At 56.9% G+C, this 12,970-nt stretch overlaps 2 protein-coding genes across 3 annotated transcripts; both read right to left on the bottom strand.

The window, feature by feature from the left end:
* Positions 1–32: 32 nt before the first annotated feature.
* Nat14 (N-acetyltransferase 14 (putative)) lies at positions 33–1,960 on the bottom strand. Its single transcript, XM_020179730.2, has 3 exons — positions 1,946–1,960; positions 1,671–1,790; positions 33–1,102 (listed from the first exon to the last, which is right to left on the bottom strand). Exons 2-3 carry the CDS (start codon positions 1,740–1,742, stop codon positions 554–556), a joined length of 621 nt encoding a protein of 206 aa, XP_020035319.1. The 5' UTR covers positions 1,743–1,790; positions 1,946–1,960; the 3' UTR covers positions 33–553.
* Positions 33–10,278, bottom strand: Znf628 (zinc finger protein 628). 2 transcript variants are annotated; one of them, XM_074058396.1, is made up of 4 exons: positions 10,073–10,278; positions 1,946–6,227; positions 1,671–1,790; positions 33–304 (listed from the first exon to the last, which is right to left on the bottom strand). In XM_074058396.1, exon 2 carries the CDS (start codon positions 6,220–6,222, stop codon positions 3,109–3,111), a length of 3,114 nt encoding a protein of 1,037 aa, XP_073914497.1. In that variant the 5' UTR covers positions 6,223–6,227; positions 10,073–10,278; the 3' UTR covers positions 33–304; positions 1,671–1,790; positions 1,946–3,108. The 2 variants fall into 2 exon arrangements, with proteins under 2 accessions (XP_073914497.1, XP_073914496.1); XM_074058395.1 differs by having other exon boundaries at positions 10,125–10,260.
* Positions 10,279–12,970: the final 2,692 nt, after the last annotated feature.

The following is a 12,970-nucleotide window of genomic DNA, read 5'->3' as shown; positions in this document are numbered from 1 at the left end:
GACTGGAAAAGGCATCAGAGAGGAGACAGACACACAGTGGTTTCAGGCTTTATTAACAAATGGGTGTAAAAAACCAGATGGTCTGGAGGCCCGGTGCCCACCAGCCCCGCCTATTCCTGGAGTGGGAGGGCTTGTCCCCTTTGGGGGTACTCTGCCGTAAATTCTCTCTCCCCCTCCCCAGATATCCCTCCCAGGCCTGTAGCACAAACAGCGCAGGCTTTGCAGAAAGACAAACAGGGAAGTCTCCATGCAGACAATCTGAGGCAGGGGTTGGACAGGCAGACCTCTGGCGGTCCCTGAGTGCCTAGAGGGGAAAGCAAGAGTCACTGCACTCTGAGTTCAGACAGTGTACACTGCACACTGCAGGCCGGGGGGAGTGGATGGACAGGTATCTAGGTCTCCAGCCCTCTGCAGGCCTCAAGGTTGGGCCCTGGTGGGCTGGAGTCTCAAGAGAGTGGATGTGAAATGCCTGGCACACAGGAGGGATTTGTTTGGTGCTGCCTTCCCTGCCCCACACCCCCAGCAGCTATGTGAAGGCACATGGGGGTCCGAGTCACAGGTCTTTGCTGAACTCCCTCACCAGTGTGTAGCCCATGCAGCCCCAGCCCTCCTCAGCCTGGTAGCCACAGCCCTCCAGCAGCCCTGCCAAACCCCATGCAGCCACAGCCACTGGGACCACTAGCCGTGCTCGGGGCTCCCCCATACCCCCTGCCCAGGCTCGAGCCCGGGATTCAGCGAAGGCCACCAGCCTCCTGCCCACACCCCGGCGCCGGTGCCAGCGAGAGACAGAGAGGCGAGTGACTCTAGCCCCGTCCCCTGCATTGGTGCCGGGGGCCAGTGCCAGGACTCCACACACATCACCAGAGCCCCGCACAGCCACCCAGGGGCCTCCCAGGCCACCGGGAGGAGGCAGAGAGCCCCACCGGGCTCGCAAGCCCAGCTTCATGGCAGCCACAGCCAGGAACACGGGCAGCAGAAGGGCCAGGGCGAAGGAGGCCAGGACAAAGCGCAGGCCGCTGCTGGCCGCTGCCAGGAGGAGAAGGGCCGGTGGCCGCGTCAGAGCATGGAGGGCCACACGGTTTTCCGTGTCCTTTACGCCAGCCTGTGGGAGTGGGGTGGGGCTCAGCCATCCATCACATTGGAGCTCCCAGGACTAGAAGAGGAGCCAGACCCTGCCTGGCTTCCCAAATGGGAAGGGAGGGCAGTGAGATGAAACAGTCATCAACCTGGAACACTGGATGTGAATGAATCAGTGAATGATAGATGAATAAGTGAATTACCAGCTGTGGAACGCAGTTCAGTGGAGGTATTAGGGAGAGGCACCAGGGAAGTGACCCTTAAAGGATGGGGAAACTGAGGCCGTGGGCTCTGCTCAGGAGAGTTTGGTGAGACAGCAGACTGGTGATCAGACTGGAAAGCCGGGTAGACTGGGAGGGGGATTGGTGCTGGGGTACTGCAGGGGACTACACCCCTCCATCTGCTACAGCCAGGCTGTTGAGCGCAGGTAAGGAAAAGGATCAGAGACAGAAGGGACCTAGCAAAGGAGAAGCTCGGGAGAAGATTCCCCTCCAGGGTTGGACTGGCGTGGGCGGGTGGGAGGGGCCAGTTGAGCCCACTTTCCGAGCCCCGCGCTGGGTGCAGGCTTACTGGCGTCCCTGCCGGGTTCTCACCTTCAACATCTCCAGCACCAGGGGCTTCTCATCTTCCCTCATCTCCCGCACTGACAGGTGGCTGGGGGCCATGGCAGCCCCCAAGCCGCCGCCCCCCAGGAGGGAGCTGGCGTCGTGCACCTGGTGAAAACACAAGGAGGTCAGAGTCAGGTGGGCACCACTGTCCCCGAAGCAATCCCAAGGGTGGGCAAGCAGAAGCATTTCCCAGGTCGGAACACCGAGAATTCTTGGCCCCCCGAAGCGAGACAGGACAAGCGCCCCCCATAGTCAGCAACCTTCCTAAAGTCTTTCCGGATTTCCCCTCCCGGGGGTCGTCAGCGATCTGCTCCTAAACGGACTGTGGACAACATTGCAACACGGGTCCCTCCCGGGCGCTGCGGCTGTCCCCGGGGTCCCTGAGCCCCATCCCCACACGCCAGAGAAGGGGCCTCGCGTCCTCCGGCGGCGATCCTCTCCCCCGCAGTCGTCCCGGTCGCGCGCCGCAGGAGCAAGGCCCCGCAAGCACCTCCACCGGTCGCTTCTAGCCTTCGACTAGGTGTGGGGGGGAGCAGGGGAGGCTAGGGGTCGCCGGCGGAAGTGACGTAAGCTCGTGCGCGCGGTGTGGGCGGGGCCGCGCCCGCTCTCAACCTTAGCAACTGTTGCCAACCTTCCCCAGCCGGGGCCGGGCGAGGGAGGAGCGGCGTGGGCTGGGGAGGGGCCGAGGCTGGGAGCTGTGACCCTGCCGCGGGTGGGTGAGAGGTGACTTTGCGGACCCCTGGAGTAGAAGCAATGGGGAAGAGGCCAAGGGGAAAACGCGAACAGACGCTGGCCGCTAGGGGAGAGGTACTCACCGGGCCCGCGGAGGGTGAGCAGCTCCCTTCCAGTTCATCCCTCGTTGCTAAGCGACCTGAGTGCGAGGAGGCGGTGACGCGCGAGCAACCAGCAGGGTCTCTCGCGGGAGAGGTCCAAGACCGCGCTCCGCATTCCCTTCCCCTGGGACCTCCACTTCAACCCTGTGGATGCCTGCGCTGGCAGTGTCCTTTGGGATGAGACTCTCTCCCTGTCCATTTTTCAGATGAGGGGATGGGTAGAGTGACTCACAGGGAACAAGCGGCAGAACCAGAATTCTGATAAAAATGCCTCCCTCCTACAGTAACCATACCCCCCCCAAAAAAAACCCAAACAAACAAAAAAACTCACTTTAGAGGATAGGGAAACTGAGCCCCACATAGGAGAAGCGGCTGGCTACAAGACCAAGGCAAGTCGTCTGTAAGCCAGGAAGCAAGAGTAGAGTGGCGCCAATGGCCATGACTGCCCCTTCCTCCCAAGAAAACAAAACAAAGGAGAGAGATTCTGGGTCTTTATTAGCAAGCCCAGCCAGTAGCCCTGCTCCCCTGAGACTGACCCCAGCCCAGCCGAAAACAATCTGTGGTGAGGACAGGGGTACCAGTGGGTCTCCTCAAAAGGTGTGCACCAATTGGACTGCGGGAAGAGTCTGCACAATCTGGATGGAGGGCAGGCCCTGCGGGGTCATGACCGCAGGTCCAGCTCCTGCAGGGACCACTTGTACCATCTGGGAGTTGGGAGCCGCAGTTATCCCTGCAGGGGCAGAGACCGGGCCAGGTGGCGGTGGGGCCAGGAGCTGCAGCGTGGTGGAGCCTGACCCAACGTTGCTGTTCTCTAGCAGCTCAGTGGCTGGGGCACTGCGGATGATGAGGAGTTTTTGTCCTGGTGGGACTGGAGCAGGGGGCTCAGTCAGGCCAGAGGGAAGGGTCTCTACCTCCTGCACACAGAGCCGGGTCTGCTCCCCATCGGCTCCACTCAGCACCAGAACACTCTGTAACCCCTCATCTGTCTGCAGTGTCTCAAAGAGGACATCCTGGACCACACCAGTACTGGCCTCACTGTCCCCCACTTCCCCAGGACCTGTGAGCAAATCCTCAGCTGCCCCACTCTGAACCACCAACAAGTTGGGGGCCTCAGTGGTCACAGCTCCCCCATTGGCATTGGAGAGCTGGCCTGCCAGGGGCTGGAGCTGAACTGTGGTCACTTCCTGTGCTGGCTGGAGCTGGACTGTGGTCACTTCCTGTGCTGGCTGAAGCTGGACCGTAGTCACTTCTTGTGCTGGCTGGAGCTGGACCCCATTCACTTCCTGTGGCCCCGCCTCCCCGGCCCCTACATTCTGCAGAACAATGAGGCTTTGCCCTCCCCCACTGGCCACTGTACCGCCCCCTCCCTGCACCCCCAGGCCCCCAGGGCCTGGCAGCCAGACTACCCCTGCTCCCTGGCCAGCTTTCCCCACTGCCCGAGGGCCCTGCCTTGCATGGCTGCCCCCACCCGCAGCATTGGAGGGAGGCAGCAGGATGAGTTTAGCAGGTGCGGGTGGAGGCGGGGGTGTAGGAGGCTGGACGCTGCTGGGGATCAGCTGAAGGCCCTGGGCAGTCTGTACCAGAAGGAATGTCTGGGAGTTGGGGGCCGTTGGACCTGGGGGTGGTGCCTGGGCTGTGCTCCCAGCCACCTCAAGGGAAAGTGTGGCCTGGAGGTGGGGGAGAACATGGACATCTTGGGTGGCCAGTGGGGCCCGGGGCGGGGGGCCAGCAGAGGCTGTAGTGGCTGAGGCCGTGTTGGCCGGGGCATGCGTCCTCAAATGCCGCTGAAGGTAGGCGCCCATGACAAAGCCACGACCGCAGATGGGGCAGGCAAAGGGGCGCTCGGCCGAGTGGGTGCGCTGGTGCAGCAGCAAGTTGGAGGAGTGGGTGAAGGTCTTGGGGCAGAGTGGGCAACGGAAGGGCCGCTCGCCCGTGTGCACGCGCTGGTGCTGCCGCAAGTTGGAGGTCTGTGCGAAGCTCTTGCCACACACACCGCAGGAGTGGGGCCGCTCCCCGGTGTGCACGTGCCGGTGGCGCCGCAGGCACGACGTGTTACGGAACGCCTTGCCACACTCTCCACAGGCATACGGCCGCTCGCCCGAGTGCAGCCGCAGGTGGTACTGGTAGTGGGATGACCACTTGAAGGTGAGCCCACACTGGCCGCACGTGAAAGCCCGAAGGCCAGTGTGCACGCGCTGGTGGATGGCCAGCAGGGAGGAGCGCTTGAAGGCCTTGCCACACTCACCACACTGGTAGGGCCGCTCACCCGTGTGGTCCCGCAGGTGATAGCGCAAGCCTGAGGAACCTTTGAAAGCTTTGCCACACTCCGCACATTTGTAGGGCCGCTCTGCAGAGGCTGGGGCAGGCGGGGGCGGCGGTGGGGCAGGAGCAGCAGGGGTCAGGGGTTCCTGAGGACAGGTGACCTCAGCAGCCTCAGCTTGGGGAGGCGGGCGCCCGGCTGCTGCCTCTTCCACATGGCACTGCTGGTGTGCCAAGAGACTGGCCAGCTGGGGGAAGGCACCATCGCAGCTGCCACAGCGAAATGCCTGCCCACCGGCCGCCCCATGGCTGTGCTGGTGGCGGGAAAGGCCTGCCACAGTCCGAAAGGACTTCCCGCAAGGGAGGCAGGCAAAGCTGGGGGCAGTGGCTGCGGCGGCAGGAGGGGGTGGAGGCAGAGGGGATGGCGGGGACAGTGATGCTGGGGGGTCTGCCTGGGGTGTCTCGGCGGGTGCATCCTGAGGCTTGGAGGCAGTGGGGGGCCCCGGACATGGCTGGTGCTCCAAGAGCAGCTCCTCGCTGCCGAAGCCCTGCTCGCAGCCGTCGCAACGGTACACAAGCTCCACCGTGGTCTCTGCCGCTGCCAAGAAAAGCTCGGGTACCACGGGCGGGGGCTGAGGAGGCGGGACGGGGGTCGCAGGCGGGCTCCTGGACTGGAGGTGCGGCTGCAGGTAGGCATCAGAGACCAGGACCTTGGCGCCCCCGCAGGGCTCACGTGGAGCAGGGGGCGGGGCCGCAGGGGTGGGGCCCGGGGCGGGGCCGTGGGTGCGCTGGTGCAGCAGCAGGTTGGAGGAGTGGGTGAAGGTCTTGGGGCAGAGTGGGCAGCGGAAGGGCCGCTCGCCCGTGTGCACACGCTGGTGCTGGCGAAGGTTGGTGCTCTGCGTGAAGCTCTTGCCACACACACCGCAGGTGTAAGGTCGCTCCCCGGTGTGCACGTGCCGGTGGCGCCGCAGGCTAGACGAGTTCTTGAAGGCCTTGGGGCAGTCCGGGCATGGGTAGGGCCGCTCGCCAGTATGCTGCCGCAGGTGGTACTGGTAGTGGGACGACCACTTGAAGGCCAGGCCGCACTGGCCACAGGTGAATGCCCGAAGGCCGGTGTGCACACTGCGGTGGATTTGCAGCAGCGAGGAGCGCTTGAAAGCCTTGGGGCAGTCAGGACACTGGTAGGGCCGCTCACCCGTGTGGCCCCGCTGGTGGTAGAGAAGCGCAGAGGAGCCCTTGAAGGCCTTGGGGCAGTCTGGGCACTTGTAGGGTCGCTCTCCCGTGTGCGTGCGCTGGTGATGCAGGAGCCGGGATGACCACCGGAACGACTTGCCGCACTCCCCACACTCATACTGGGCTGCCGGGGCTGGGGCGGCGGGACCCAGCTTCTCCCCAGCCCCCTCTGCAGTAGAGGCAGGCGCCATGTCCGCGTGGGAGCCAACCATCACACCTGGTGGAGGGATTCTGGGTCAGGGTGGGCGGAAGCTGGACCTCACCACCGTCACCCATGCTGCAGGGGACCTGGTTTAGGGTTTCTAACACACACACACACACACACACACGCACGCGCGCGCGCACACACACACACACACACACGCCAGAGATTTGGTGCTAAAACAAACTGCCCAGCAAAATGGAGCAAATTGGTCATCAAGTTGCTGGCTATCTCCTCCAGGAGCCATACGGATCTGAGAAGGCAGAAGCCCTGCCTTCAGGACTACACTGGTTCCCACTAAAGTTGGCAAGTGCCCCAGGAGCAGGCACGCTGGCTTCCTTCCCCTCGGCACTGGATCCCTCTGCCATACCCAACCAATCAATGCCATAGTGATTTGAGCCTGAAGCATCCCACTCCTCCACTACCCAGCCTTCTTGGTTCCCCAAATCCCTAGTCCACCAGATTAAGACCCCTGAGCCTGCAGGTTCCACACCCCCATCCACATCCTCACTTCCAGTCTCACCCAGCATTAGCGCTGTGGGAGACCATTGCAGTCACGGCCCAACACGCCCCAGGCTCTAAAAACTCCTTTGCACACAGCAGGGCTCACCCTGCGCTTCTCTGGTCCCTGCACACCTCCAGGTGACCTGAAACCTGCAGCGCCTCCTTTCTCTTCTGCCCTTAGCAGGTGACCTTGGCATTGATAATGCCAGTCACTGAGAAAATGAAAGAGATCAGAAGTGAATGCTCCAATCACCACTCCAGTGGTTCCCGACTGGGGCAACTTTCCTCCCGCCCAGGGGACATCTAGTGATGTTGTAGACACTCACTGGAGAGGCAGGTGCTACTGGCATCTGGTGGGTAGAGGCCAGGGACGCTCCTAAACACCCTATGCATGGACAATTCCCTGTAACAAGACTGAAATACTCCAAAACGTCAACAGCGCCAGGTTTGAAACTGCACTGACTCCACCCTGTGCACACTGACCTCCCACTACATCTTCAAGTTTTCCTCTTTCTGGACCATTCCCAGCAGCATACCCACAGCTGTGTATCCCATCTTGATTTTATTTTTAGCCATGCTAAGGTTTGAATCAGGGTCTTAAGCTTGCTAAACAAGTGCTCTACCACTTGAGCTATGTCCTGACCTTTTTTTTTTTTTTTTGGCAGTACTGGCACTTGAACTCAGGGCCTCACGCTTGATAGGCAGGTGCTCTTACCACTTGAGCCTTTTTTGTGATGGATTTTTTTGAGACAGGTTCTCACAAACTATTTGCTTGGGCTGGCTCTTGATCTCTGTCTCCTGAGTAACTAGGACTACAGATGTGAGCCCCAGGTGCCCAGCTTCCACCTTTTTAAAGAAACAAAAACTCTTCCTCTCACTTCCCCCTCCAGACTTGGCTTAGCTTCTCTCAACTCCTTTACAGCAAAACAGCTCAAAGTGTCAACCTGCTCTTTCCATATCAAAACCACTTCAGTCATACATGGTCCCCTTACTCCACTCATGCTCCCTAATACCAAGTTCCAGGTGACTCCTTTGTTCTCAATGGCTTCATTAGCTGCTTCCCCCAGACACCTCTCCTGGATTCCAGAATGCCTGGCTTTCCTCCACCAGTCTCTGGTCTGGCTCCTTCTTAACCCCAACTTCTGCGTGTCAGTGAGATCCGGCTCAGCCAAGCTGCTCCTCTATCTGACCTCTCTTCCTGGGAGCCCTCATCCCCTCTCAGGACTCCATAACCTGTGAGTACATGATTGACTCCAAATATGTAGTTCAAGCTGGATGTGGTGGTATATGCCTATAATCCCAGCACTGAGGAGGATCTCGAGTTGGAAGCCAGTGCAAGCTACATAGCAAGACCTCATCTTAAAACAAGAAAACCCCAAAACAAACATATAGGTCTCCCTGAAACTCTCCTTTGCTCCACAGGCCTGCTAGACTGTGCCATGTGGACATCTACTAGAAACCTCAAACTTAACATGACCAAAATCTAACTCCAGTTTTTAGCTCCTGTGCCTCTCTACCAAAAATTAAAAGTCCTACTTAAACCTGTAGTCTTCTCTGAAAACAGGAGCGCCATTCTCCTTCAGGCCAAAGGCCTTGGGTCCTCCTCACCTCTTTTCTTTCATCATTCTGTGTAATCAACCTGTGAGCAGATTCCTCTGTTCCAGTTGGAAGGCAGTCAGAATGTGGCCACTCTCACAGGGCCCCCACCTTTTCCCACAGCACTGCCACCTCCCTTCTGGGCAGTAGCAACATCCTCCTAACAGAACTCCATGTTTCCACCCCAGTCCATTCCCAACCTGGGAGATAAAGGCATTTGTCCAGAGAGAACTAGGCGTTTCATTCCTTTGCTCAAAAACCTTCCATGGGCTAGGGCGTGGCTCAAGTACAGAGGGAGCATTTGCCTAGGATTCTATCCCCAGTATCAAGAAAAAAAAATTGCTAGTAAAAAATTGCCATAGTCCCAGCTACTTGGGAGACAGAGGCAGGAGGACCTCAAGTTCCAGTCAATCCCTTGGGCTTTAAGACTTTGTCTTAAAAAAAAAAAAGAAAAGAAAAAGACAGACCTTCAGCAGATTCCTCATCAGAGCAGAAGACAAATCCTTTGCCAGAGCCTGCTTACTTCCTACATCCTGCGGCCTTATCCCCTCCCTAACCTGTTCTCCTCCTGAACTCCCAGCCTCACAAGGATGTTACTCCCACCTTGAGGCCTCCACCTAGTACCCATTCCCTGAAAGGTCTGAAGCCCAAGTCTTCACTGGAATCCCATCAGTTAGACCCTCTCCATCTGCCCTATTTGAATCTGCAATCCCTTTCCCATACTCCTCATTCTCTTCTCCCACCTCATTTTTTTCCTCCCTATTGTTTATCACCTTCTAAGTACTACACTGGAAGGGTTTCTCAACCTCAGAAGTACAGAGATTTGGGGTCAGACCATGCTTTGTGCATCCCTGAACTCAACCCAACACACGCCAGTGGCAACCACACCCCGCAGGGTAACACCCGAAACGCTGCCAGCCTAACCTCTGCCAAGTAAGTCCTCCTTTACACTAGTGCAAAGCTCATTTCTGCACTTCAAGCCTTTGCGGCAATGTCACCCCAGAGGAGATGCATCACCCCAGCATACAGCTACTGCTGTATAAGCATGTGGTTCCTGTTTTATTCTGCCTCCTCACGCTAGAATGTCAACAGGGGCCTTAATCTTGCTCACTGTTGTATCCCAGTGCCTAACACAACGCCTGGAAGAGCGTGTGCTCAGTACACATATTTTGAATAACAAAGCTGGACATGCCCTTTAGACGGGTTATAAGGATGGATACAAGTTTACCCTCTTAAGAGACCCAAGAAGCTGCACATGTCTTTGAGAACTCGGGCCTTAAACAGGTGATGCCCATGCTCTAGAGGAACGGGATCCCATCTTGGCAGGGTGCGTCCCCTTTAAAAGGCTGGATCACGCCCTTCTAGCAGGCGGGCCTTCTCCTTTAAGAGGATGCTCTAACCACACACCCTATCTCCACCTTTGTTCAGGTACACTAGGCACAGCTTTGAAGCAACCAGGATTATGGAGTTCTTCCTTCTAATACCTGGGAAACTGCCACTGGCCTTTAATGGGATAATCCTCTTTTAAGAGGAAAGAGAAAAAAAAAAAAGAAAAAGGAAGCTTTGCAAAATGCAAAACCTGCCCTACACTCTAAACGCAGTGCCTTACCCTTTAAGAAGGCGGAGCCGGGCCAATAGACAAAACTCGGAGGCGAAATACAGACCTTCCCTTTAAGGCACCCCTTCCGGTTTTACGCTCGCCGTTTCCCAAATGACTCCGCCCTCCGGCCCCTCCCCCACCCCGCCCTCCGGTCTCTCACCTGCGGGCCCGGTCGGAGGGGGAGGGGGACAGTGGGAAGCCCCAGGACCTACCCGCGAGGGTCGACAGGAAGTGGGGCCCGACACGGCACTGAAGGAGCGGGGGCCGGGGAGGGGGCGGGGGCTCGCTCCCTCCCGACGGCCCCCGGCGCGAGGCACCCAACCTTTATCGGCGGCCTCTTGCGCACACAAACCCCGCCGCCGCCGTCGCACGTCATGACGCACTGCGCCGCGCCCGCCCCGGCCCCGCCCACTGGCCGGCGGCCTAGGCGCGTTCTGGGTGCAGGCTGCGCTGGATCCGGAGTCGAAATAGAGTACTCGGGCCGGTGCGGCGGTGGAACCGACCCGCTTCGTCAGTCCCTGTTCCCCCTTTCTATAACGATATCCCAGCCACCCGCTTCAAACTGGGTCGCCCCTGTGGGAGGCGGGGATGTGTGCGGTCGTTCCTGCCGGGAAACTGAGGCCAGAGTTCCAGGTGCCCGCCTGGCACCCGGATCGGAGTCTGTGTACACGACCTTGGGTCTTGGGGGAAGCCTGGGCTGCCTCAGAACCGTTCCGCTCCTTTCCAACTCGTCTCCACCGTCCTCTGGGGTTCGGGCCATATTGACGCAGAATTTTTCAGAGGACTGGTGACATTGGGATGGATCATTCTTGCTTGGGGCGGGGGCGGGGGGGTGCGTCCTGTCTGTTGTATGGTGTGCAGCAGCAGCCTGGGCCTGTACTCACTAGATGTCAGTGGTTAACACACACTCCTGGGACAGCCCCAATGCCTCCAGTCTGTGCTAGATGTCACTAGTTGAGAGCCATTCTATGGCAGCAATCCCTCTGGGCATACTGGCCATTTCTGTCCTTGCTCAGAAGGCCCTGGTACCCCTAACCTATCCCTGCCCAACTCCTGCTGGAAAGACCCTGTGATAGCTGGATTACCCGAGAGTGCATCATCAGTGACATTTGTAGCCATGACAGCAAGGATCTGGTATGTTCTTTGCCACCCAAGTGTCCTCAACAATCAGCTTGGACTTGACAAAAGCAGACAATACCAATTGTCCAATCAATGAATTGTTACAGCCCTGTATGCCCCGACACACACCAACTTGAATTTGAGATTGATCTGAGCTGATCTGGGCCTGCCCATGCCCTGCAGGAGTTTTCAGAGATCTTGCCTGCATTCCTGTGTGTAGAATCTTTGGCATCTTGCTCAGCCCAAACATTCACTTTAACTTTAATGACACCCACCACAAAGGAAGCCACCATGCTGGGTAGGGAAGTAGATAAATGCCCTGCCTCACAAAGATGCAGAGCCCACTCCCATACCCCTTGCCTCAGAATACTGGGGTCTCTGCAATGGTCAAAAGAGCCTTCATCTCAGTCAGCCATTTACCTGCCTGGCCAGAGTCATTATAAGGTTTCTTCCCTACCTTTTAACTGGAAGATGAACCAACGTCTTGAAGTCAGTGGACTTGAGCACTTGATTGTCACTAAAAATGACATTCAGAGCCAGGCATCGTGGCTCATACTGTGATCCCAGCACTCGGGGGCTGAGGCATGGATCTCAAAGTACATTGTGAAACCCTGTCTTAAACAAAGAAAAAGATTTGCATGTTCAGTAGGTTTGTTTTCAGTATTTTCCCCATTTTATTTTTTGGCAGTACTGGGGTTTGAACTCAGGATCTCACTTGAACTACACCTCCAGCCCAGCAGGATTGTTTTCAAAACCATTGGATCAAGGGACAGGAGGAAACTCAGGCCTGCCCTGTCTCCAGCATTGTCTAGGCTACTGTGTCTCAGACATGATGGAGAGCTGGGGTTGTCCTCCACTGCACCGTGTCAGTTCTGGACTAGACCTGTCTTTGAACCTCTGTATGTAGACTCCCATTAGTTAGCCATGCAAGGGATGTTATCAGGTCCCTTGTGCCCACAAATAAACTGAGAATCCATGAGCAGAGACTCACCTATCATCACTCCTGTCATAGGCTGTCCCATGACAAGGGCAGATGCAATTGAAGCTCCTAATCAGGTGGTTTGAGTTAAACTAACGTGATGGTTAGTTTTATGTGTCTGTTTGATTAGGCAAGGGATACCCAGATAAGCTGGTTAAACATTTTTCTGGGTGCATCAGTGAGGACACTTCACAGAGATCAGTTAGCACCCTAATCTAATGTGGCCTTCTCCAATGTGGGTGGGCATCATGCAATCTATGGAGGCAGACTCTCTCTGCCTGGGGGTTGAACTAGATGGTGAACTTCTGCCCTTGCTCACAGCTCCTGGTTCTCAGGCCTTCCCTGTAATCTATGCCATCCAACTACCGTGGCCTCATTATCTAGGGGGATGTGTTCCAAGACCCCCAGTGGATACCCAAAACAGGAAAACATCAAACCCTACGTATACTATGGCTTTTTTTTTTTTTTTTTGCAGCACTGAGGTTTGAACTCAGGTCCTCACACTTGCTAGGTAGGTGCTCTTATCACTTGAGCCCTTTTTTTTTTTTTTTGTGATGGGTTTCTTCAAGACAGGGTCTTGCAAACTATTTGCCCCATGATGGCTTTGAACCAAGATCCTCCTGATCTCTGAGTAGCTAGGATTAGGTATGAGCCACCAGCACCTGGCGTTCTACTATGTTTTTTCTATATGTAGACAAATTTACTGCCTTTTCCACCTATATATGTATTTTTTTGGCAGTACTAGGGTTTGATCTCAGGGCCTCATGTTTACTAGGTGCTCCATCACTTGAGCTACACCTCCAGCTCTTTTTAAAATTTTTTATTGTTATTATTTATTTATTTTTGGCCATACTGGGGTTTGAACTCAAGGCCTCACACTTGCTAGGCAAGTACTCTACCAGTTGAGCCACTCCACCAGCCCACCTCCAGCCATTTTTGCTTTAGGCTGTTTTTCAGACA

The sequence above is a fragment of the Castor canadensis genome, chromosome 16 (genome assembly GCF_047511655.1).
Source record: "Castor canadensis chromosome 16, mCasCan1.hap1v2, whole genome shotgun sequence".
NCBI classification, from domain to species: Eukaryota; Metazoa; Chordata; class Mammalia; order Rodentia; family Castoridae; genus Castor; species Castor canadensis.
Note: the sequence above shows the minus strand (reverse complement) of the source record. Positions and strands in the feature narration are given on the sequence as shown.

Excerpts from the sequence above, each read along its gene's own strand:
- Nat14 (XM_020179730.2), bottom strand. The coding sequence starts at position 1,742 with ATGGCCCCCAGCCACCTGTCAGTGCGGGAGATGAGGGAAGATGAGAAG. Across the intron at positions 1,103-1,670 it reads TGGTGCTGGAGATGTTGAAG|GCTGGCGTAAAGGACACGGA; the intron begins GTGAGAACCCGG and ends CCACTCCCACAG.
- Znf628 (XM_074058396.1), bottom strand. The coding sequence starts at position 6,222 with ATGGTTGGCTCCCACGCGGACATGGCGCCTGCCTCTACTGCAGAGGGG.